At 52.6% G+C, this 25,035-nt stretch overlaps 1 protein-coding gene across 4 annotated transcripts in view; it reads left to right on the forward strand.

The window, feature by feature from the left end:
• The first annotated feature begins 936 nt into the window (after nt 1-936).
• NECTIN2 (nectin cell adhesion molecule 2) overlaps nt 937-25,035 on the forward strand; it is a 42,901-nt gene continuing 18,802 nt past the window's right edge. The window contains exons 1-2 of one of the 4 annotated variants that reach the window (XM_004060936.5): nt 937-1,330; nt 19,949-20,338. In XM_004060936.5, coding sequence (XP_004060984.4) covers nt 1,240-1,330; nt 19,949-20,338 — 481 coding nt within the window. In that variant the 5' untranslated portion in view covers nt 937-1,239. The remainder of the gene's footprint in view (nt 1,331-19,948; nt 20,339-25,035) is intronic. The other 3 variants (XM_004060937.5, XM_063701443.1, XM_055369704.2) reach the window with 3 other exon arrangements.

Below are 25,035 nucleotides of genomic sequence, written 5' to 3' on the forward strand. Positions count from 1 at the left end.
GAGGCACACAAGGAGACACACAGAGACAGGCACACAGAGACAGAGAGACACAGAGACAGAGTCAAAGGATGGAAAGAGACATGGGGACCAAGTGACCCAGCAACAGTGATAGACAGGCCGGGCTTGGTGGCTCACGCCTGTAATCCCAGCATCTTGGGAGGCCGAGCCGGGAGGATCGCTTGAGGCCAGCCTCAGCAACATAGTGAGACCCACCCGCCGCCCCCCCGCCCCGTCTCTTTTATTGAAATAAAGAAACAGTGACTGACAAAGGAAGACCAGAAACAGAGCGACACCGAAGCATGAGGACGGAAAGACCCAGAGAGGCAGAAATACGGGGACAGAGAAGAAGACCCAAAGAGAGTGAGAGAGACACAAAGACACGTAAGAGAGACAGAGAAATCCAGAAAGAAACGAGTGCAGCGACACCTAGAGTTCGGGGCAGAGATTAGAAACGCACGAGGGTACGAGAAACAGGCTCAGGGCGATGGGCTCGACCTGCGGGGAGGTCGCGCAACCGGGACGTGCTGGGGGCAGAACCGTAAGGCCCCACGTGCCTCAGGCAACTGTGATGAGAGGACCCGGGCAGGCAGGAAAGGGCAGGATTCGAACTGTGGGTGGGACAGAGGCCAGGACGGACTGAGCTAAGAGACCGAGAGAACTCCGGCTAGGGCGAGGGGCGGGGCTGGTAGGGGCGGGGCTGGTGGGGGCGGAGTCGGCCGGAAGGGCCGAAGGGGGCGTGGCAAGACCTTGGCGAGGCGGCCAGTAGGCAGGGGGCGGGCGCGGGACCTACTCGGGAGCAGAGGGGGCGTGGCTAGACCTTAGGGGGCGTGGCTTAACGCCGGGAGCGAAGGAGACAGAATTCTTTGGCAGGGGCGACCTTAGCATCCTGGGGAGGAGCGAGAATGGAATCCCGGGGAGGAACAGGCGTGGAATCCGGGGGGCGGGGTCAGAACGCCAGGAGGGGGCGGGGCCGGAGCCGGGGTCGGCTTGACTCGGGGGAGCAGCGGGTGGATCCTGTGACGTCAGCGGGTTCGAACCGCCGGAGCTGAGCGAGGGGCCGGGGGTGCCGAGCCGGGCGGGGAGAGCTGGGCCGGGAGAGCAGAACAGGGAGGCTAGAGCGCAGCGGGAACCGGCCCGGAGCCGGAGCCCCACAGGCACCTACTCGCCCGCCCAGCCGATCGGCCCCCACAGAGTGGCCCGCGGGCCTCCGGCCGGGCCCAGTCCCCTCCCGGGCCCTCCATGGCCCGGGCCGCTGCCCTCCTGCCGTCGAGATCGCCGCCGACGCCGCTGCTGTGGCCGCTGCTGCTGCTGCTGCTGCTCCTGGAAACCGGTGAGACGAGCGGACGGCCCCCTGCCCTCGCGCGGACCCCTTCCAACCTTACCTTCCGAGCTGGGGAAGCCGAACACCTTCCCCGCCCACCCCCGGCTCCCCGAGCCCCCTCTCGCGTGCCCCCTTCCTGGCTGGCCCCACAGACTCCGACCCCCTACACGTCCGATTCTCTCGAGGAGACTCTGACCCCTCCTTTCTGCATCTCTCTCACCACCACCCCCATCCTTCTTAATCCAATTGCCCATCCTACGCCGGCTTGTCTGTCCCCCTCCCCATTTCTCGGATTCCCGCGCCGAAAGGGTTAAATCCCAGGAAGGCCTGGTGCCCCCTCCCCACCCCGCGCCGAGCAGTTCACCCGGATCTGGGTCTCTGTCTCCTCTACCCCTCTCAGGAATGTGGGGAATGTTTCCCCCACCTACCGCAGTAAGGTCTCGAGGAAGAGGCGAGACCACCTCCCTCCCCTATTTTTCCTTCTTCCCGGCTTGGGCGTCTGAGGCCCGGAGAGAACTGAGGACAAGCGGACCTGATTCGGGTCCCTTGGAGGGCGAAGGATAAGAGTTCTGGCGACTTAGGGGGAAGGGCCTGAGCTCGGAGCTCCAACCCCGAACCTCAGGGAGTTGGGGGCTCTGACTCCGTGGACTCCAGAAAAATTAGGGGCCGGAGGCTCCGTCTTCTGGGTCCCTGGTAGAATGGAGGCTAGGCGCTAAGTCTAATTGGGATCTAGGTACAACTGGGGGCGAGAGAGGATCAAACTTGTAGCTTCTGGATTTAATTGTGGGCAGGGGGCTTCGTTTTCAGGGTTCCCGGCAGAACCGGGGGACAGGAGACTCGATCTCGTGGGCTTCAGACTTAATTGTAGGCAGAGGAACGTCTTCTGAGATCCAAACAGAAGTGCGAGCAGCGGGCCCCGTCTCTTGGGCTCCAGATATGATCAAGGGTCGAAGGCTCTGTCTTGAGGCTGGAGTCTCAGTCGCCTGAGTCCCAGATAGAAAGGGAGGCCCCGAGTCCCAGAGGCTGAGAGACTCCTCCCTTTCCCTGTGAATGGTCGGGGGCGACGGAGACGTCGCCGGGGAAGTTTTCCTGGTTTCACTCTCGCTGAGCCAGGGAGGGGCGGGGCGGGCGCTCCTGGCTCCGGGTTCCGGACTCCCCGGTTTCGGGACCTTATCTATCCTCTGGTAGCGCCTTTGTCCTCAGAGCCATAGCAGGAGGTGGACGAATGGAGCCGCCGCCCTTATCCCCCGTCCCTCCCATTGCTATGCCTTGGACCCCCTGGCGTCCTTCCATCCACCCCACTAGGGGAGGAGAGCGGCCCCCCTGGGGAAGGAGGGGCTGGGAGGGAACCCTTGAAAGAGGCGCTGGCCCCGCCCCTTGCAGGTGACCCGGTTGTGTATTCCCAGCGACAAACTCTGGGATGCTAGAGTTTCCCGAGGGTTTGCGCAGAAAAGAGCTCAGGGGGATCTTGGGGGAACCCCGGCCACCTCTCTGGCCTCATTTCCCCCAGGATGGCTCTCACTGGCCTCCCAGCTTTGACCCAGAGCTGGGAACTCCGCTTCCATCCCCTGCCTCTCCCTTCAGGCAGAAATAGGCAGATGAGATCAGAACTGGCACCTCTGGGTGAATTCTCCGAACCCACCAGACCCTGAGCCTACTGTTAGCTTGGTGCATGATCTCACCGAAGGCTCCAGCTTGCCCTGGGAAACAGGTCCTGTTTCTGTTTCCATCTTACAGATGAGGAAACAGGCTCAGCAAAGGCAAGCAGCCTTCTCAAGGTCTCACAGCAGGTCCCGGGGAAGCCGGGCTCCGGTTCTTCAGAGCCCCGCACCGGGGGTGGGCTCCAGGAAGTGCCTCTGAGTTTCCATTTCCTCCCTCGTAAAAAAATTGAGATAACAATCCTTTCCCTGCGGACCATCCGGAAGGCTCCCAGGCCCCACTGATTCCCTGTGAAACCTCTTAGCACCTGGAGAAGGAGCTGTCGGCCCCTTTCTTGACAACCCCCCACCCCAATCCTTCGCCTCTGCTGTCCGCTGGCTGGCCGGCTGGCATGTGCTCGCTCTCCCTCTCTCTCTCTCTCCCCTCCCCCTCCCTGTTTTCCTCCTTCCCTCACTTTCTTTCCCTCTCTTCATCTCTCTTCGTTTCTCACCCTTTCTCTCTCCATCCCTCTCCAAGCTCTTTCTCTCTTCTCCTCTCCCCATCTCTCTCTCTCCTCTCCGTCTTTCTCTGTATACCTGTCTAGCTCCACTGCCTCCCCCGCTTGGCCTCCTCGGGGAATGCCGGTGCACCACCTGGGCCCCCAGCTGGGCCGGCTCCCCTCCCCCAGCTTTCTTCCCTGCCTATCCGTGTGTCCATGTCCGCCAGGCAGCCCCACGTAGTGGAGGGGGAGGGGAGCAGAGGGACGGCAGCCTGGCTGTCTCCTCTCATTAGGGAAGGGGAACTGGGCAGAGGAGAAGTTGGGGGGTGGGTATATAGAGAGGCTGGAGCTACAAGGATGGGTACAGAGGCCAATAGAGGGAAGCGGTCAGACACAGATTTAGGAATGGGGTCAGAGACACGTCTAGGAATGGAATCAGAGGATGGAAGGGGAGTGAAATGCCGGCACAGGGTGGGGGGAGTGAAATACCGTCACAGGGATGAGGCTGAAAGACACTGGAATGGGACGGGGGAGGGTGGGGGAAGGGAGCTAGACATAGATACCAGATGAAGGCAGGGACAGGAAAAGGAAAGGGGTTTGGTGACAGGCAGGGAGCCCCAAAGACTCCAGTTGTGGGACAGCAGAGGTGCCGTGACCCACGGAGGTCAGGGTACAGGGGGCCTCAAGGCCAGCGACATGTGGGGGCCACAGGGAGTGATGAACACAGAAGAGACAGGGAGCTGGGCACATGGGCCAGCTCCCCCGCCCCTGCCTAGGACGCTGTTACATTTTTAATGTCCCAGCAGTGCTGACAAATGGAGCAGGAAGGGGAGAAGAGGGGACCCAGCAAGATGGGCCAGGCTGTGAGAAGGTGTGTCAGAGATATGGGGAGACAGGGCACTGGAGACCCAGGAGGCAGGGAGACTCCACAGTCAGAGACAGAAACAGAGACGTAGATCAGAAGGCTTGTGAGAAGAGAACCCCAGGAATCGAGGCAGAGAGCCAGGTTCCAGACACAGGGAGACCCAGACGGAGAAAGAGACCGGAGATGTCAGACATACAGAGGAAAGAGGAAGAGAGTGACTAACGGGGACAGGGTATCTTCTCAGGCGAATGAAAATGTTCTATAATTGCTCGGGTGATGGATGGCCAACTCTGAATATACAAAAGCCACTGAACTGTACACTTTAAATGGGTAGATTGTATGGTATGGGAATAATGTCTCAATAAAGCGGTTACAAAGAGACAGAGAATATAAGAGACACAGAGCAGAGACCAGAGACTCTGGGGGACACAGATAAGAGTGACAGAGGCCAGGCACATTGGCTCATACCAGTAATTCCAGCACTTTGGGAGGCTGACGCAGGAGAATCATTTGAACCGAGTTCAAGGCTGCAGTGAGCCCTGATTGCACTACTGCACTCCAGCCTGGGCCACAGAGCAAGACCCTGTCCCCCAAGAGAGACCCTGGGAATTGGAGACACAGAGGGACAGGGACCCTAAGAACTAGACACAGAGAGAGATAGAAGAGGCCCTGGAAGACACAGATAAGAGACGCTAAGAGACAGCAGGGATACCATTAAAAGACTTTCAAGAAGCCGGGCATGGTGACTCATGCCTATAATCCTAGCACTCTGGGAGGTCCAGGCAGGTGTATCACTTGAGCTCAGGAGTTCGAGACCAGCCTGGGCAACACGGCGAAACCCTGTCTCTGCAAAAAATTTAAAAATTAGCCAAAGGTGGTGGCGTGCGCCTATACTCCCAGCTACTTGGAAGGCTGAAGTGGGAGGATCGCATGAGCCAGGAAGGTTGAGGCTGCAGTGAGCTGAGATCACACCACTGTACTCCACCCTGGGCAACAAAGCAAGATCCTATCTCAAAAAAACAAAACAAAACACACGGATTAGAGGAGGCCAGGGGGCAGGTGCAGAAATCCAGGCACAGACAGACAGCCCTACATCCTAGCTGCTGCAGCCGCTGCTCACTCCCTGAACCAGCTCCTGGATTTCCGCTGTGGGGGGTGGGCACTGTGATTAATACAATTAATTAACTGACAAGGTGACTGAGGCAGCAGCTGAGGCCAGTACTCAAAGCCTCTGGCCTTCAAGGGCCTTCTCTAGTCCCGATGTGCCTTGCCATGGGAGGGTGGGTCGCTGTGCTTTATAGATCTGCGGGGGAAGCCAGGCCCTGGGGAGCCAGCCAGGCAGGAGTCCACGAGCCCAGCTCCTCCTCCCCTAGACCTAGGTGTCCAGCTTCAGGCCCCGCCTCCCTCAGACCCAGAAGCCCAGGCCCCAGCCTCTCCTCCCTCAGACCCAGGAGTCCAGGCCCCCATCCCTAATCCCTCAGACCTGGGAGTTCAGGCCCCCATCCCTCCTCTCTCAGACCCAGGAGTCCAGGCCACCAGTGCTTCCTCCCTCAGACCCAGGAGTCCAGGCCCCCATCCTTCCCCCCTCAGACCCAGGAGTCCAGGCCCCCAGTCCCTCCTCCCTCAGACCCAGGGGTCCAGCCTCAGTCCCCTGCTCCCTCAGACCCAGGAGCCCAGGCCCCCTGCTCTTCCTCCCTCAGACCCGGGAGTCTAGGCCTCCAGCTCCTCCTCCCTCAGACCCAGGAATCCAGGCCCCCAGCCCCCTCCTTTCTCAGACCCAGGAGTCCAAGCCCCCAACCTCTCCTCCAGGGTTCCATAGGTCACTCTGCACCCTCCTCGCTGCCTTGGTCTACCCATCCCTGGATCTCGGGGTCTCAAGCTGTGTCTGTCCCCATAGTTCTCCCATGGGCTCACCCTACACCCTGGGCAGCCTCCACTCTGCCACCACAGGAAGCCTGCAGGTGCAGTCCACAGGGAGAGGAAGTGTGTCTGGGGACCCAGCTCACACTTCATGAAGCTGTCACCAGTCTGGCTTGCCCAGTGACACTGAGGGAGGCTGGTGTTCCATGGCCACAGTCCCCTGGCTATGGTGCTGGCCATGTCCTGGCCAAGTTCATGGCACAGCCCCTGCCTAGCAGTGTGCTGGATGATGGGGGCTCTCTCCAGGCTGACCAACCTCCTGGCTGTATCTCCCTTGCCTCCACCTGACATGCAGAGCGTCTGGGCAGCGGCCCTCACCCCTGTCCCCTTTACCTCCGCAGCCCTGTCAGCCTCCAAGTCCCAACCCTCTCAGCTTCTCCCTGTCACCCCCACCGCTGGTCCTGCTTTCCCATTCCAAGTTCTGAGTGTGTTTCCAATCTCGCCATCCTCCGTCCCCACAGCCCCGACCCTGATCCCGGCGCCTCTCCCCCGAGACCCCTGCCCCACTGAGGGCTCTTTCTTTTTTCTTTTTTTTTCTTTTTTTGAGACAAGAGTCTCACTCTGTTGCCCAAGCTGGCAATAGTGTCTCACTCTCTCACTCTGTCTTCCAAGCTGGTACAGTGGTGTGATCTTGGCTCACTGCAACCTCCACCTCCCAGGTTCAAGCAATTCTCGTGCCTCATCCTCCCAAGTAGTGGGGATTACAGGCGGGTGCCACCATGCCCAGCTAATTTTTGTATTTTTAGTAGAGACGGGCTTTCACCTTGTTGCCCAGGCTGGTCTCCTGAGCTCAGGTGAGCCACTGCACCCAGCCTGAGAGGGTTTTTTCTTTCTCTTTTTTTTTTTTTTTTGAGACATGGTAGCCACCACCTGTAATCCCAGCTACTCAGGAGGCTGAGGCAGGAGCCCGAGACAGAGCAAGACTCCGTCTCAAAAAAAAAAAAAAAAAACAGAAAAGACTTGGGCTTGTTTCCTGAGGGCTCTGTGCAGAGGAGGGCGTGTTCTGCACTTTCTAGCAGGATCCTTCTGGCTGTGCGTAGGAACAGACCACAAGGACAACTGCAGTCCTCCAGGTGGGAAGTGGCAGTGGATTAGACCAGGGCAGGGACTGGGGAGGTGCCAGAGGTGGTCTAACTAGATAAATGTCGAAGAAGGAGGTGACAGGGTTTCCTGATAGATTGCTTAAGAGGTGAGAGAGAAAGAGGTGAAAATGCCTTAAAAATGGACTGTAGGCAGGACGCGGTGGCTCACACCTGTAATCCAAGCACTTTGGGAGGCCAAGGCAAGAGGATTGCTTTAGTTCAGGAGTTTGAGAACAGCCTAGGCAACAAACAGTGAGACCCCTTCTCTACAAAAAAAAAATTTTTTTAATTAGTCAAGTATGGTGGTGCCTGCCTGTAGTCCCAACTACTGAGAAGGCTGAGGTGGTAGGATTGCTTGAACCCAAGAGGTTGAGGCTGCGGCAAGCTGGGATCCTGCACTCCACCCTGAGCAACGGAGTGAGATCCTATCCCAGAAAAAAAAAAAAAGGAATGTTAACCCCACAGGGCCTGAACTATCCTATTCATTCATTTGGAATTAGAAATTCAGAATGGAGAACTTATAGCAAATAGGATTTTTTTTTTCAGACGGAGTCTCGCTCTGTCCCCCCAGCTGGAGTGCAGTGGCGCGATCTCAGCTCACTGCAAGCTCTGCCTCCCAGATTCACGCCATTCTCCTGCCTCAGCCTCCCGAGTAGCTGGGACTACAGGGGCCCGCCACCACGCCCAGCTGATTTTTATATTTTTAATAGAGACGTGGTTTCACCGTGTTAGCCAGGATGGTCTCGATCTCCTGACCTCGTGATCTGCCTGCCTTGGCCTCCCAAAGTGCTGGGTTTACAGGCGTGAGCCACCACAGCTGGCCCTTTTTTTTTTTTTTTGAGACAGAGTCTCACTCTGTCCCCCAGGCTGGAGTGCAGTGCTGCAATCTCAGCTCACTACAACCTCCGCTTGCTAGGTTCAAGTGATTCTCCTGCCTCAGCCTCCTGAATAGCTGGGATTACGGGGGCCCGCCAGCACGCCCGGCTAATTTTTGTATTTTTAGTAGAGACGGGGTTTCACCATGTTGGCCAGGCTGGTCTCAAACTCCTGACCTCGTGATCCACCCTCCTCGGCCTCCCAAAGTGTTGGAATTACAGGCGTGAGCCATTGCGCCCAGGGATTTTAGAACCTCATTCATTCGTTATTCAGCAAGTACTGAGCATCTACTAGGTACCAATCTCTCTTGCAGATACTGAGGGTACAGGTTGTGAGCAAAACAGACAGAAGATCCCTGCCCTCGTGGCGCTGGCAGTCAGTTTCCAGGAGAATGTGACATATCTAGTGTGTGAGATGGTGAGAAGCACTATGCAGACAGAGAATATAACAGGGCAAAAGGGCAGAAGAGCAGTCAGCCAGGGAGGGGAGAGGAGGTGGCAGCTGAGGTGGAGTATCTCGGGGTAAAAGAACCCCCCGAGGAGTGTGCCCCACAAGAAGCGAAAAGTGGTGGGTTTGTTTGAGACCGAGTCCTCACTCTGTCACCCAGGCTGGAGTGCAGTGGCGCAATCTCAGCTCACTGCAACCTCCACCTCCTGAGTTCAAGCGACTCTCCCTAAAGTAGCTGGAATTACAGGCATGCAGCTAATTTTTGTATATTTAGTAGAGACAGGGTTTCACTGTGTCGGCCAGTCTGGTCTCGAACTCCTGGCCTCAAGTGATCCATCCACCTTGGTCTCCCAAAGTTCTGGGATTACAGGCTTGAGCCACCGCCCCCAGCCTAAAGTCGGTTTTTTTGTTTTAATCCTCCAAATCCAGTAGTGCTCAGATGCCATCCTAAATGGAGGATTGGAGGGGAGCCTCCCTTAGAAGGAAGATCTGGGCCCCTGGAAGCCACAGGACTGCTCCTTAGGTCAAGAACTCTGAATCTGGCCAGGTGCAGTGGCTTATGCCTATAATCCCAACACTTTGGGAGGCCGAGGCGGGTGGATCACTTGAGGTCAGGAGTCCGAGACTAGCCTGGCTGACATGGCGAAACCCCATCTCTACTAAAATTACAAAAATTAGCTGGGTATGGTGGTGCATGCCTGTAATCCCAGCTACTTGGGAGGCTGAGACAGGAGAATCACTTGAGCTGGGGAGGCAGAGGCTGTAGTGAGCCCAGATTGCGCCACTGCACTCCAGCCCGGGCAACAGAGTGAGACTCCACCTCAAAAAAATTTTTTTAAAAAAGAACTCTGAGTTGCCGGGCGCGGTGGCTCACGCCTGTAATCCCAGCACTTTGGGAGTCCCAGGCGGGCGGATCACGAGGTCAGGAGATCGAGACCATCCTGGTTAACATGGTGAAACCCCATCTCTACTTAAAAAATTAGCCGGGCGTCATGGCGGGCACCTGTAGTCCCAGCTACTCGGGAGGCTGAGGCAGGAGAATGGGGTGAACCCGGGGGGCGGAGGTTGCAGTGAGCCGAGATCGCGCTGCTGCACTCCAGCCTGGGCGACAGAGCAAGACTCCGTCTCAAAAAAAAAAAAAAAGAACTGAGTCAGCCTGGCGCAGTGGCTCACGCCTGTAATCTCAGCACTTTGGGAGGCCGAGGCGGGCAGATCACGAGGTCAGGAGATCGAGACCATCCTGGCTAACATGGTGAAACCCTGTCTCTACTAAAAATACAAAAAATTAGCAGAGCGTGGTGGCGGGCGCCTGTAGTCCCAGCTACTCGGGAGGCTGAGGCAGGAGAATGGCATGAACCTGGGAGGCGGAGGTTGCAGTGAGCCGAGATAGTGGCACTGCACTGCAGCCTGGGCGAAAGAGCGAGAATCTGTCTCAAAAAAAGAAAAAAAACTCTGAATCCCAGAGACCCAGGGACTTGGAGGGGGTGAAGGGTGTGGGGCTCCAGGAACCTGGGGCTCAGCTTTTCAGGTCTCCTCCTCCAGGAAGCTCTTCTTTCGTTCATCGTCCCTCCCTCCTTCAGACAGGTCAAGCCTCTTCAGGTTCCTCCCATACCACCCCTACTCCGTCTTCCAGGCATTCTTGGTGATAATTATTTGTGCAATATTTGTACCCCCTGCAATCCGGATGTCAACCCTGGAGAACAAGCACCTGATTTGTCCTGTTACTTCTGCGGCATCCACACTTAGCAACATTCATTCACTTGGCAGTGTTTACTGAGCACCTACTACGTGCTAGGCCCTGTTGTAGGTGCTGGGGATACAGTAGGGGAATAACACAGACAAACCTCTGGGCTGGAGAGGGCAGACCCTCTAGCACCCAGGACCTGTTTGTTGAGTAACTATTTGTTTTTTGGATTTGACCTATAAGATGTGAAAGAACAGCCAGATTCTTCCAGGTTCTGCCTTTTCCTGATCCCTCCCTCTCTCCCTACTACCAAATCCCTTCCATTTTAAAATTTTAAATCCTGGTGGGGCACAGTGGCTCACGCCTATAATCCCAGCAGTTTGGGAGGCTAAGGTAGGCAGATCACCTGAGGTCGGGAGTTCGAGGCCAGCCTGGCCAAGATGGTGAAACCCTGTCTCTACTCAAAATACAAAAATTAGCTGAGTGTGGTGACATATGCCTGTAATCCCAGCTACTCGGGAGGTTGAGGCAGAATTGCTTGAACCCAGAGGCAGAGGTTGCAGGGAGCCAAGATGGCACCACTGCACTCTGGCCTGGGTGATACAGCGAGAATGTGTTTCAACAAAATAAAATCCTAAGACCTATTAGCCTCCTCCCCAACACTCAGTCTCAGTCTTAACCTCTTGTTCTTTTCATTGCCAACTTTTTGTGTCATTTTGCTGTCTGGTCATCTATCTCTGCTCAGCCCACCACCTTCCCCTCAGGCCTCCTTGGATGAAGTTAAGTCATTCTCTATTTGAAGAACCCGCAACGGCTCCCACTTGCCACAAAGAGGAAACTAACTTCCTCGGCCCCAGCCTACTTTGCTGTCTCTGCAGTTCACACAGGCCCAAATGGCTTTCCTTGACCCTCATTGAGTGGCCTTCCCCCCTTGCCCAGCTAGGAAGGGGCCAGAGCGCGTAACCACCCTGATCCCAACCTTAGTGCCTTTGGGGGCCAGGCGGGTGATAAGTCCCAGCACCTGGGGAATCTGGAGGAGCCGGAAGGGAGTGTGCCCTGTGGGAGGGGGGTGATGTCCTTCCTCAGCCCCACCCAGCTGTTGCCCCCAGGAGCCACATATCCGGACTTCTGTCTGGAGCTTTAGACAGCAATCTCCAGGCCTTCTGTGTGGGCCACTACTTCCCAACTGAAATAACAGTCTGTGAGCCAAAGCAAACATGCACCACAGTCAGATCTGGCCTGCAGCAGGCGGCTGACCCCCGCTGCCCTGCTCACCTGGGCCACGCCCCGTGAACATCCCCCATGAGCAAGTCCTTCCATGGAACTGGCACAGGGACCCTGGAGGGCGGCTGAAACATCCCCATTTTACAGATGGAGGAAGTTGGGCTTGGAGACGAGGCTGCCAGCTGGAAAGGGTGTCAGCGTTAAATAACAAGATTCAGAAAATATGATTAAGTATAGAGTTTATTCAAGCCTAAAGCTTGAGGATGGCCACCCGGGAGTGTGGATTCAAGTTGCCCCGAATAAACCCTTTGACTAGCTGTGATTACAAGTGGACTTTTTTTTTTTTTTTGAGACAGGGTCTCACCCTGTCACTCAGTCTGGAGTGCAGTGTGTGATCATGGCTCACTGCAGCGTCAGTTTCTCGGGCTCCCGGCCTTGAGTGATTCTCCTGCCACAGCCTCCCTAGTAGCTGGGACTACAGGCCCTAGCCATCTTGCCCAGCTATTTTTTTTTTTTTTTTTTGAGACGGAGTCTTGCTCTATTGCCCAAGCTGGAGTGTAGTGGCACAATCTCTGCTCACTGCAACCTCCACCTCCCGGGTTCAAGCGATCCTCCTGCCTCAGCCCCCCTAGCAGCTAGGATTACAGGCACCTGCCACCATGCCCGGGTAATGTTTATTTTTTTAGTACAGATGGGATTTCGCCATGCTGGCCAAGCTGGTCTGGAACTCCTGACCTCAGGTGATCCACCTGCTTCGGCCTCCCAAAGTGCTGGGATTACAGGCGTGAGCCATCGTTCCGGCTTTTTTTTTTTTTTTAAGTGATGAAGTCTCACTATATTGTCTAGGCTGGTCTCAAACTCCTGGCCTCAAGTGATCCTCCACCCACTTCGGCCTCCCATAGTGCTGGGATTACAGGCGTGAGCCAACGCACCCACTCTGCAAGTGGATTTTTAAGGAACAAAGAAGAGAGAGTTCCTAAATTGTTACCAAGAATTTACATTGAAACAGCATAAGGTATCTGCAGGTCTGGCTCAGAAAAAAAGATAACAGAAGGTATCGATTGGCTGTGCACTGTTTATTGTATCACAAATTCCAGGAACAAGAAGCTAATGGGGAGGGCAGCTGTGCAAGAACCACTGCCTCGGGCGTGGGTGGAGGAGGCGTGTGACTGAAGTCCCCTATTCACTGTACAGTCTCCCTGGGCCTGATACATTTCGCATAGCTCAGACTGATCTGAGCTATTTTTCTTTTCTCAGGTTGGGTGGGGGTGGCCCCTCTGGACTAGAAAAGCCTCATTTTTCCCCCAAGTGACACACCTGAGTTTGTTTGACTTGTTTCCCCCAAGTGACACACCTGAGTTTGTGGGACTTGTGTGGAGATGATGTATTTATGTCACACTTCAGTCTTCGCTGATGGCTTTTTTTTTTATATTTATTTACATTTTTTCTTTTAAGGTAGGCAGGGCCTCATTCTATCGCCCATGTTGGAGTGCAGTGGCGAGGTCTCTGGGTTCAAGTGATTCCCCTTCCTCAGCCTCCCAAGTAGCTGGGAATACAGGGGCCCGCCACCACGCCCAGCTAATTTTTGTATTTTTGGTAGAGACAGGTTTTCACCATGTTGGCCAGGCTGGTCTCGAACTCCTGACCTCAGGGTCATCCACCCGCCTCGGCCTCCCAAAGTGCTGGGATTACAGGCATGAGCCGCAGCACCCAGCCTTTTTTCTTTCTTTCTTTTCTTTTTTTTTCCCCTCCCGAGACTGAGTCTCTCTCTGTCACCCAGGCTGGAGTGCAGTGGCATGATCTCAGCTTACTGCAACCTCCACCTCCCGGGTTCAAGCAATTCTCCCACCTTAGCCTCCTGAGTAGCTGGGATTACAGGTGCCTGCCACCACACCCAGATAATTTTTCTATTTTTAGTAGAGATGGGGTTTTGCCATGTTGGCCAGTCTGGTCTCGAACTCCTGGCCCCAAGTGAGCCTCCTGCCTCGGCCTCCCAAAATGCTGGGATTACAGGTGTGAGCCACCGCACCTGGCCTTATTTTATTTTTAATTTCTGTTCTTGTATTGCTATAATTTACTGATGACTTCTTACCCAAAGATCCTCGACCTGTCCTCACCCAAGGGGACTGTCTTCCACCGGGGACCCCTCATAAGAGTTACTCATTAGGATGGTGTTCCCTGGGGTTCCTGTGTGTATGACGCCAGGGCCTGTGCACCGCCTTCATGGCCCATCTCCATCAGACAGAGCTGGGCAGTGCTGTTGGCCCTCGAAATGAGGCTTGTGCCCTGGCCTTTCCTGGCCTGGGGGCTGAGTGCCAAGGCCACCTGTAATTAAACTGAGCTTCCTATGTTTACTTAGCAAGCACTGACCTCTCATTTCCTGGGGCCCTATGCTGAGTGTTCCCACAGCTATTCTTTAATCTTTAAACAGCCCTTGGGATGCAGGCACTATTATTAACCTCACTTTACAGCTGGGGAAACTGAGGCACAGAGAGGTTAAATGACCTGCACAAGGTCGCAGAGCCAGGATTCAAACCCATGAACTATGGGCCACTCAGTCGCCATGCTGTACTGCCGTGCACAGCAGAGGAAGATTTGTTCTTGTTCTTGTTTATATTAAAAGTGAGAAAACATGGGCCACGCGCAGTGGCTCACGCCTGTAATCCCAGCACTTTGGGAGGCCAAGGTGGGTGGATCACCTGAGGTCAGGAGTTTGAGACCAGCCTGACCAACATGGTGAAATCTGGTCTCTACTAAAAATTCAAAAATCAGCCGGACGTAGTGGCTCGCACCTGTAATCCCAGCTACTCAGGAGGCTGAGGCAGGAGAATCGCTTGAACCCAGGAGGCAGAGGTTGCAGTGAGTTGAGACCGCGCCACTGCACTCCAACCCCTGGGTGACAGAGCAAGACTCCGTCTCCAAAAAAAAAAAAAAAGGTGAGAAACCACTTAGGCTGGCTGAGAACTGCAAACATGCGTCCACATAAAAACTTGAACTTGCATGATCCCAGCAGCTTTATTCATCAGAGCCAAAAAGTTGAAACAACCTCAATGCCTATCAGCGGCTGAATGGATAAACAAAATGTGGTCCATCTGTGTAGTGGAATATTATTGAGCCTTAAAGAAGAGTGAAGCGCCGACACGTGTTACAGATGGATGAACCTGGAAAACAAGATGCCAAGTGAAAGAAGCCAGACACAAAGGCTACATAGTCTATTACATGAAATGTCCAGAACAGGCACATCAACAGAGACAGAAAGTCGCATCGTGGCTGGGGCAATGGGAATTGACTGCTTAATGGATAAGGGGGTTACTTAGGGAATTATGAAAATGCCCAGGCTGGGCGCAGTGGCTCATGCCCGTAATCCAAACACTTTGGGAGGCCGAGGCAGGTGGATCGCTTGAGCTCAGGAGCCTAAGCAACATGATGAATCCCCATCTCTACAAAAAATACAAAATTAGCTGGGTTTGGTGGCTCACACCTGTAGTCTCAGCTACTTGGGGGGCTGAGGTGGGAGGATCACTTCAGCCCCAGAGACAGAGTTTGCAGTGAGCAGAAATCACGCCATTGCACACCAGCATGGACAGAGTGAGATCCTGTCTCAAAAAATAATACCCTAAAACTGATTATAGTAACAGATGTAAAACTCCAAATATACTTAAAGCCACTGAATTGTACTGTATTTTTTATTTATTTTACTTTTTTATTAAAAAATTATATATATATATTGTTTTTTCTTTTCTTTTCTTTTTTCAAGACAGAGTCCACTTTATCACCCAAGCTGGAGTGTAGAGGCATGATCTCGGCTCACTGCAACCTCCGCCTCCTGGGTTCAAGTGAACACGTCCGGCTAATTTTTATATTTTAAGTAGAGACAGGGTATTTCACCGTGTTGGCCAGGCTGGTCTCAAACTCCTGACCTCAAGTGGCCCACCCACCTCGGTCTCCCAAAGTGCTGGAATTACAGGTGTGAGCCACTGCACCCAGCCTTAATTGTATACTTTAAATGGGTGAATTGTGTAGCGTAAGAATTTATATCTCGATAAAGCTGTTTAAAAAAAAAAAAAACTACGTAAAAAATGAGCAAAGGACCCGAAGAGACATTTTTCTAAAGAAGACATACAGGCAGCCAACAAACATATGAAAAAAATGCTCAACATCATTAATCATCAGAGAAATGCAAATTTAAACCACAATGAGGTGTCATCTCACCTCAGTCAGAATGTCTGTTACTAAAAAGTCTAAAAACACAGATGCTGGCAAGGATTTGGAGTAAAGGGACCGCTTACCCACTGTTGATGGGAATGTAAATTAGTACAGCCTCTATGGCAAACAGCATGGAGATTTCTCAAAGAACTAAAAATAGAACTACCATTCGGTCCAGGATTCCAGAGTATCCTCCCAAAGGAAAAGACATCATTATATCAAAAAGACACCTGCGCTTGTATGTTTATTGCAGCACTATTCACAACAGCAAAGATATGGAATCAACTTAAGTGTCCATTGATGAATGGAGGATTGGATGAAGAAAATGTGGTCTATATCTACAAAGATTTCATGACGAAATTGCCAAAAGCAGTGCAGCAAAAGCAAACATTGACAAATGGGATCTAATTAAACTAAAGAGCTTCTGCACAGCAAAAGAAACTATTCTCAGAGTGAACAGACAACCTACAGAGTGGGAGAACATTTTTGCAATCTATCCATCTGACAAAGGTCTAACATCCAGAACCTATAAGGAATTTAAACAAATTTACAAGAAAAGAAAAACCTAAAAAAGTGGGCAAAGGACGCGAACAGACACTTCTCAAAATAAGACAGTCATGCAGCCAACAAACATGAAAAAAATGCTCAACATCCCTGATCGTTGAGAAATGCAAATCAAAACGAGATACCATCTCACACTAGTCAGAATGGCCATTATCAGAAAGTCAAGAAACAACAGATGCAGGCAAGGTTGTGGAGAAATAGGAATGCTTTTACACTGTTGGTGGGAATGTAAATTAGTTGAACTATTATGAAGACAGTATGGTGATTCCTCAAAGATCTAGAACCAGAAATACCATTTGACCCAGCAATCCCATTACTGGGTATATACCCAAAAGAATATAAATCATTCTATTACAAAGATACATGTATGCGTATGTTCATTGCAGGACTATTCACAATACCAAAGACATGGACTCAATCCAAATGCCCATCATGGATAGACTGGATAAAGAAAATGTACAGGCCGGGTGCTGTGGCTCACACCTGTAATCCCAGCACTTTGAGAGGCCGAGGCGGCAGATCACGAGGTCAGGAGATCGAGACCATCCTGGGTAACATGGTGAAACCCCGTCTCTACTAAAACTACAAAAAAATTCGCTGTGTGTGGTGGCGGGCACCTGTAGTCCCAGCTACTCGGGAGGCTGAGGCAGGAGAATGGCGTGAACCCAGGAGGCGGAGCTTGCAGTGAGCCGAGATGGCGCCACTGCACTCCGGCCTGGGCAAAAGAGTGAGACTCCGTCTCAAAAAAAAAAAAGAAAAGAAAAAAGAAACCTGCACATGTATCCTGGAACTTACAATAAAAAAAAAAAAAGAAAGAAAGAAAATGTGGTATATGTCTACCATGGAATACTACACGGTCATAAAAAAGGATGGGATCATGTCTTTTGCACCAACACGGATGGAACTGGAGGCCATTATCCTGAGTAAAATAGAAAGTCAAATACCACATGTTATCACTTATAAGTGGAATCTAAACAGCAGATACACAAAGATTGGAATAATGGACAGTGGAGACTACAAAAGGTGGGAGGGAGGGAAACGGGTGAGGGTTGAAAAATTAACTGTTGGAGGCTGGGCACAGTGGCGCACACCTATAATCCTAGCACTTTGGGAGGCCGACACGGGTGGATCACGAGGTCAGGCGTTCGAGGCCAGCCTGGCCACCATAGTGAAAACCCATCTCTATTAAAAATATTAAAAAATTGGCCGGGCGCGGTGGCTCACGCCTGTAATCCCAGCACTTTGGGAGCCCGAGGCGGCAGATCACGAGGTCAGGAGACTGAGACCATCCTGGCTAACACGGTGAAACCCCGTCTCTACTAAAAATACAAAAAAAAAAAAAATTAGCCGGGCATGGTAGCGTGCGCCTGTAATCCCAGCTACTCGGGAGGCTGAGGCAGGAGAATTGCTTGAAATTGGGAGGTGGAGGTTGCAGTGAGCCGAGATCACACCACTGCACTCCGGCCTGGGCAACAGTGCAAGACTCTGTCTCAAAAAAAAGAAGAATTGACTGTTGGAAGCCAGGTGCATTGGTGCATGCCTATAATCCCAGCACTTTGGGAGGCTGAGGCGGGCTGCTCACTTTGAGTTCAGGAGTTTGAGACCAGCCTGGGCAACATGGCAAAACCCTATCTCTACAAAAACAAAAATTAGCCGGGCACTGGTGGCACATGCCTGCAGTCCCAGCCACTCAAGTTGCAGTGAGCCAAGATTGTGCCACTGCACTTCAGCCTGGGAGACAGAGTGAGACCCTGTCTCAAAAAAGAAAAAGAAAAATTAACTGTTGGGTACGCTGTTTGCTATTCAGGTGATAGATATGCTAAAAGCCCAGACTTCACCTCTATGCAATATATGTATGTAAGAAACTGGCACTTGCACCTGCTAAAAATATAATAATTTTAAAATTTTTATTTTAATAAAAAAATAGAAACTTAGGGCCAAGGGGGGAGCTGATCATTTGAGGTCAGGAGTTTGAGACCAGCCTGGCCAACGTGGTGAAAGCCCATCTCTACTAAAAATACAAAAATTAGCCGGGCATGGTGGCGGCCGCCTGTAATCCCAGCTACTCAGGAGGCTGAGGCACAAGAATCCCTTGAACCAGGGATGGAGGTTGCAGTGACCAAGATTGCTCTACTGCACCCCAGCCTGGGCAACAGAGCAAGACTTGGTCTCAAAAAAAAAAAAAAGAAACTTGGGAAAAAATGCTGTGTACGAGGTCTGTAGGTTTCATAGGAAGGTGAGAGAAAGTATATTACTGAGTGGGGGATGAAGACTATACTCAGCCTTTAAATGTTTTAAAATGTATTTTATGAAAGTTTTTTTTTATTGATTTATTTTCAGAGGATTTCCCCCCCACAAAAAAAAAACTCTTATGAAAATTTTGGGGTGGGCTGGGTACAGTGGCTTACGCCTATAATCCCAGCACTTTGGGAGGCTGAGGTGGGAGGATCACTTGAGTCCAGGAGTTCAAGACCAGCCTGGGCAACATAGCGAGACATTGTCTCTACCAAAACAAACAAACAAAAAAATACAAATTAGCCAGCTGTGGTGGTGCATGCCTGTAGTCCCAGCTTGAACCTGGGAGGTCGAGGCTGCAGTGAGCTGGGTGGCCCACTGCACTCTAGCCTGGGTGAAAGTGAGGCCCTGTCTGAGAAAAAAAATGTAGTTGAAAGAAAAGAAAACTTTTATTTTTTTATTTTCTTTTTTAATTTTAAAGGCAGGGTCTCACTCTGTTGCCCAGCCTGTTCTTGAACTCCTAGGCTCAAGCATTCCTCCCACCTTGGCCTCCCAAAGTGCTGAGATTGAAGTCTTGAGCCACTACCCTGGCCATCATGTCAACTTTTAAACATACAAATATAGGTAAGAAGAATGGCCTGGTGGCCGGGCACGTTGGCTCACGCCTGTAATCCCAGCACTTTGGGAGGCTGAGGCAAGCGGATCACGAGGTCAGGAGATTGAGACCATCCTGGCTAACACGGTGAAACCCCGCCTCTACTAAAAATACAAAAAAGAAAAAAATTAGCCAGGCATGGTGGCAGGCGCCTGTAGTCCCAGCTACTCAGGGGGCTGAGGCAGGAGAATGGCGTGAACCCGGGAGGCGGAGCTTGCAGTGAGCCGAGATCGCGCCACTGCACTCCAGCCTGGTCGACAGAGCAAGACTCCGTCTCAAAAAAAAAAAAAAAAAAAAGAAGAAGAATGGCCTGGAGCCTCCCTCACCCTCCCCACCTAGACCCACTTGACAATGGGTGACATATTTTGGTTTTTGCTGAACCATTTAGGAGTAACTTGAGATTATGACATTGCGACTTCATATCTTCTGGGAAAAATAGTGTGTGCACAGCCACAATTTAATTATCACACCTCAGAACATGAACAGCAATTCCAAAATCATATATAATATGAACTCATAGTACATGTTATAGTTATATAATAGAATAGTCATTTTAGTCTTCCCTAAAATGTCTTTTCCAGGTGGCTTTTTTGGAATCAGGATGCTGCGAAGCTGCCTACGTTGCATGTGGAGCCTGCATTTCCCGTGGGGCCCCCTTCGTGGTGGCCCTGCCTGGAGGTGTCTGGGTCCCTCCCCCACCCGACTACTTCACTCTCTGTCCTCTCTGCCCAGGAGCCCAGGATGTGCGAGTTCAAGTGCTACCCGAGGTGCGAGGCCAGCTCGGGGGCACCGTGGAGCTGCCGTGCCACCTGCTGCCACCTGTTCCTGGACTGTACATCTCCCTGGTGACCTGGCAGCGCCCAGATGCACCTGCGAACCACCAGAATGTGGCCGCCTTCCACCCTAAGATGGGTCCCAGCTTCCCCAGCTCGAAGCCTGGCAGCGAGCGGCTGTCCTTCGTCTCTGCCAAGCAGAGCACTGGGCAAGACACAGAGGCAGAGCTCCAGGATGCCACGCTGGCCCTCCACAGGCTCACGGTGGAGGACGAGGGCAACTACACTTGCGAGTTTGCCACCTTCCCCAAGGGGTCTGTCCGAGGGATGACCTGGCTCAGAGTCATAGGTGAGCAGGGTAAGGGCGGGAGGCAAGGAGGTGGAAGGGCCGCGGTGTGGGAGCATCCCCTTGCGGGTCAGTTTCTCTCTTGGCTTCAGCTGTGAGGTTCACATTCTCTGTGGGTTTCCATCCATCAGCAAATGTTCATTAAGCACCTACCGCGTGCCAGATGCGTTTCTGTGTGCTGAGGATGCGGCAGACAACCAGGCATTCTTGGGAAAAACAAAAAAATAAGTATTGGCTGGCGCAGTGGCCCACCCCTGTAATCCTAGCACTTTGGAAGGCCGAGATGGGCAGATCGCCTGAGGTCAGGAGTTCAAGACCAGCCTGGCCAACATGGTGAAACCCTGTCTCTACGAAAAATAAAAAATTAGCTGGGTGTGGTGGCCCGTGCCTATAATCCCAGATACTCAGGAGGCTGAGTCAGGAGAATCGCTTGAACCCAGGAGGCAGAGGTTGCAGTGAGCCGAGATTGTGCCACCACTGCACTCTAGTCTGGGTGACAGAGCAAGACTCGGTCTAAAAAAAAAAAAAAAAAAGTATTGAGGTTGGGTGTGGTGGCTCACGACTATAATCCAAGCACTTTGGGAGGCTGAGGCAGGTAGATTGCTTGAGCCCATGGTGGTGCGCAGATGTGGCCCCAGCTACTTGGGAGGCTGAGGTGGGAGGATCGCTTGAGACCAGGAATTTGAGGCTGCGGTGAGCTGTGATCATGCCACTACACTCTAGCCTGGGTGACAGAGTGAGGCCCTATCTCTAATAAATAAATAAAAGAGTAAGTCAGGCAGTTAAAGGGGCCATGGAAGTTGGAGAGGGCCAAGTTGCAATTCTAGCTAAGGAGGTCTGGGGATATTTAGGCAGAAACTAGGAGAGGAGGAGCCCTGTGGGTATCTAAGGGAAGAGCGTTCCAGGCAGACGGAATGGCAAGTACAAAGGCCCTGAGACAGGAATACCTGGAGTATTTGAGGGCCAGGAAGGAAGTCAGGGTGGCTGGAGACATATGAGTGGGGGAAAGTAGGAAGCAATAAAGTCAAGGAGAGGATGGGGACAGATTGGCAAAAGCCTTGTGGACTATAAGAAGCCTTTGGCTTTTGCCCAGGGAGGATAAGAGCTGTAGTAGGTTCTTAGCAGCAGACAGGTTTGATCTGGCTTGGGTTCTCACCAGCTCCTCCTGGCTGTGTTGGGAGGGGAAAGGATGGGAGCTGAGAAACCACAGGGTAAGGCAACTGCAAAGTCTGGGTGGGGCCGGGTGCTGTGGCTCACGCCCATAACCCCAGCACTCAGGGAGGCCGAGGTGGGAGGATCCCTTGAGCCGAGGAATTTGAGACCATCCTAGGCAACACAGTAAGACTCTTGTCTCAATGACAAAAAAAATTTTTTTTTTTTTTGAGACAGAGTTTTGCTCTTGTTGCCCAGGCTGTAGTGGAGTGGCGCGATCTCGGCTCACTGCAACCTCCGCCTCCCAGGTTCAACCAATTCTCCTGCCTCAGCCTCCCAAGTAGCTGGGATTACAGGATCCCACCACCACACCTGGCTAATTTTTTTTGTATTTTTAGTAGAGACGGGGTTGCGCCATGTTGGCCAGGCTGGTCTTGAACTCCCGACCTCAGGTGATCCGTCCACCTGGGCCTCTCAAAGTGCTGGGATTACAGGCATGAGCCACTGTGCCTGGCCAAGAAAGAAAAAAAAATTGTTTTAATTAACCAGGCTCAGTGACTTACACCTGTAATTTCAGCTACTCGAGAGGCTGAGGTGGGAGGATCACCTGAGCCTAGGAGGTTGAGGCTGCAGTGAGCTGTGATTGTGCTACTGCACTCCATCCTGGACAACAGAGCGAGACCCTGTCTTAAAACAAGTCCAGTCCAGGCAGGAAGTAAAATGGCTTAGAAGTAGGGGACACAGTGGCCTCATTGAGACAGGATATGCAGGGAAGGCGTCTTAGTCAAGTCCTGGAGTCTGAGAAGGAGCCACCTTTGGGCATAGCAGAGGGGCACAGGCACAAAAACCTGGGAGGTGGGCATGAGCTGGGAGCTGGGCGCGTTCCAGGAATGGAAAGGGGGCTGGTGAGGATAGGCAAGGGCTTGGGTGACCCTCAGCGGGGCCACATTACACGGGCTTCACAGGTGGAGGCGAGGAGGCTGGAGTATGCCCTCAGTATGGTTAAGAGCCATGGGAGGTGTCAAGCCACAGGAGAGATCTGGACAAACGTTTGAGGTTGCAAAAAATGACCGGCAGCAGTATGAGGAGTGATTGGAGGAGTGGACGGAGGTAGAAGGGAGCTGGGACGAGAGGCAAGAAGAGGCATTGCTGGGAAGACAGATGAGGCAGTGGGGCAGAGGGAAGCGGGCGGCATATAGTGGTGTTTTTAGAAGATAGTAAGTGCTGGGCTTGCCCATGGATTGAGGGGGAAGCAGGATCAGAGAGGAGTCCCAGGCCTGGTGCGGTGGCTCACGCCTGTAATCCCAGCACTTTGGGAGGTCAAGGTGGGCAGATCGCTTTGAGGTCAGGAGTTTCAGACCACTCTGGGCAACATGGTGAGGCCCCATCTCTACAAGAAAAAAAAAAATTAGCTGGGCATGGTAGCACACACCTGTAGTCCCAGCTACTCAAGAGGCTGAGGTGGGGGGATCGCTTGGGCCTGGGAAACAGAGATTGCAAGTGAGCCAAGATTGCACCACTGCACTCCAGCGCAAGACCCTGTCTCAAAAAAAAAAAAAAAAAATAGGACTCCCAGCAGGAAGGTGACTGACACTTGGCAAAAATAGAGAAGGCAGGGAAGATTTTTTTTGAAGGATGCTTTTTTTCTTTTCCTTTTTCTTTTTTTGAGACAAAGTCTCACTACATTGCCCAGGCTAGACTCGAACTCCTGGGCTCAAGGGATCCTCCTACCTCCGCCTCCTGCATAGCTGGGACTACAGGCATGAGTCACCACATCCAGCTATGAATGTTCTTTCTTTAAATCTTGAGGCTGGGCTTGGTGGCTCACTCCTGTAATCCCAGCACTTTGGGAGGCCAAGGCGGGCGGATCACGAGGTCAGGAAATCGAGACCATCCTGGCTAACACGGTGAAACCCCATCTCTACTAAAAATACAAGAAATTAGCCGGGCGTGGTGGCGGGTGCCTGTAGTCCCAGCTACTCGGGAGATTGAGGCAGGAGAATGGCTTGAACCTGGGAGGCGGAGCTTGCAGTGAGCCGAGATCGCGTCACTATACTCCAGCCTGGGCGACAGAGTGAGACTCTGTCTGGAAAAAAAAAAAAATGTTGGAAGTCCCCTGGGAGCCCACCTTCCCTAGGCAACTTCCCAGAAGCCACGTCACTCTGGATGCCTTTTTTTCCCCCTTGTCAGCCCAGAGCGTCTGAGAAGGTCACCCTGTGCTGTCCTTGAGTAAACACTTCCCTTTCCAGTAACACATGAAACCACAGCCGTTTTCCATAATACAAAGGACAGCTCTTCTCCTCCCCACCCTCACAAACGCCTCTCTTCTTGTGCAATCATTTGTTCTCATCCAGAGATAACTTCAGGGCTGGGCACGGTGGCTCACACCTGTAATCCCAGCACTTTGGGAGGCTGAGAGGCAACAAGAGCAAAACTCTGTCTCAAAATAAATAAATAAATAATGAGACTCAGAAAATATGATTAAGGGCCAGGCTCAGTGGCTCACGCCTGTAATCCCAGCACTTTGGGAGGCCGAGGCAGGCGGATCACGAGGTCAGGAGATTGAGACCATCCTGGCTAACACGGTGAAACCCTGTCTCTACTAAAAATACAAAAAAATTAGCCGGGCGTGGTGGCGGGTGCCTGTAGTCCCAGCTACTTGGGAGGCTGAGGCAGAATGGCATGAACCCAGGAGGCGGAGCTTGCAGTGAGCCGAGATCGTGCCACTGCACTCCAGCCTGGGCGACAGAGCAAGACTCTGTCTCAAAAAAAAAAAAAAAAGAAAAGAAAATATGATTAAGTTAGGGTTTAATCAAGCCCAAAGCTTGAGGATGACCACCTGGGAGCATAGATTGAAGTTGCCCTGAATATACACTTCAAGCAGGGGCCAAGGCAAGCAGCTCTTGCAAGTGAGCTTTTGTTTGTTTGTTTGTTTCTTGGAGAGAGGGTCTCCAAAACTACAAATAAAAATTAGCTAGGAATGGTGGCACACACCTGTAATCCCAGCTACTCGGGAGGCTAAGGCAGGCGAATTGCTGAAACAGCAAGGGCAGGTTGCAGTAAGCTGAGATTGCACCACTGCACTCCATCCTGGGTGACAGCAAGACTCTGTCTCAAATTAATAAAAAAAAAAGAGAGAGAGAGAGAGAGATAACTTCAAGAGCTTCCGTATATACACTGGGGCAGAAGTAAGGAACAAAACAGCCAAAGCCTCTGTCTTCATGATGCGTGAGCCACCAAGGGATAGTTGGCCAGAGTCGGTGGTCAGGAAAGTGCCCTTGACGAAGTGGGGCTTGGAGTGGGGTCTGGAGAAGGAGGCCAAAGCAATCCAGGCACAAAATCACCAACCAAAACCCCAAAGTGGGTGGAGGCAGAGACTGAGGAGGGCGTGGATGGGGAGCATGTGGAGTGGCCAGGGGAAGTGGTGGGCTCGGGCCCTGAGTCACTATTCTAACAGCTTGGAGGGCGGCCAGGAGGATGTGGGGAGGCTTGTTGGATGCTCCACGATGGTCAGGGGAGAAGGCGGTGGGAAGGGAGAGCTGGGAAGA

The sequence above is a fragment of the Gorilla gorilla genome, chromosome 20 (genome assembly GCF_029281585.2).
Source record: "Gorilla gorilla gorilla isolate KB3781 chromosome 20, NHGRI_mGorGor1-v2.1_pri, whole genome shotgun sequence".
Classification (NCBI taxonomy): Eukaryota; Metazoa; Chordata; class Mammalia; order Primates; family Hominidae; genus Gorilla; species Gorilla gorilla.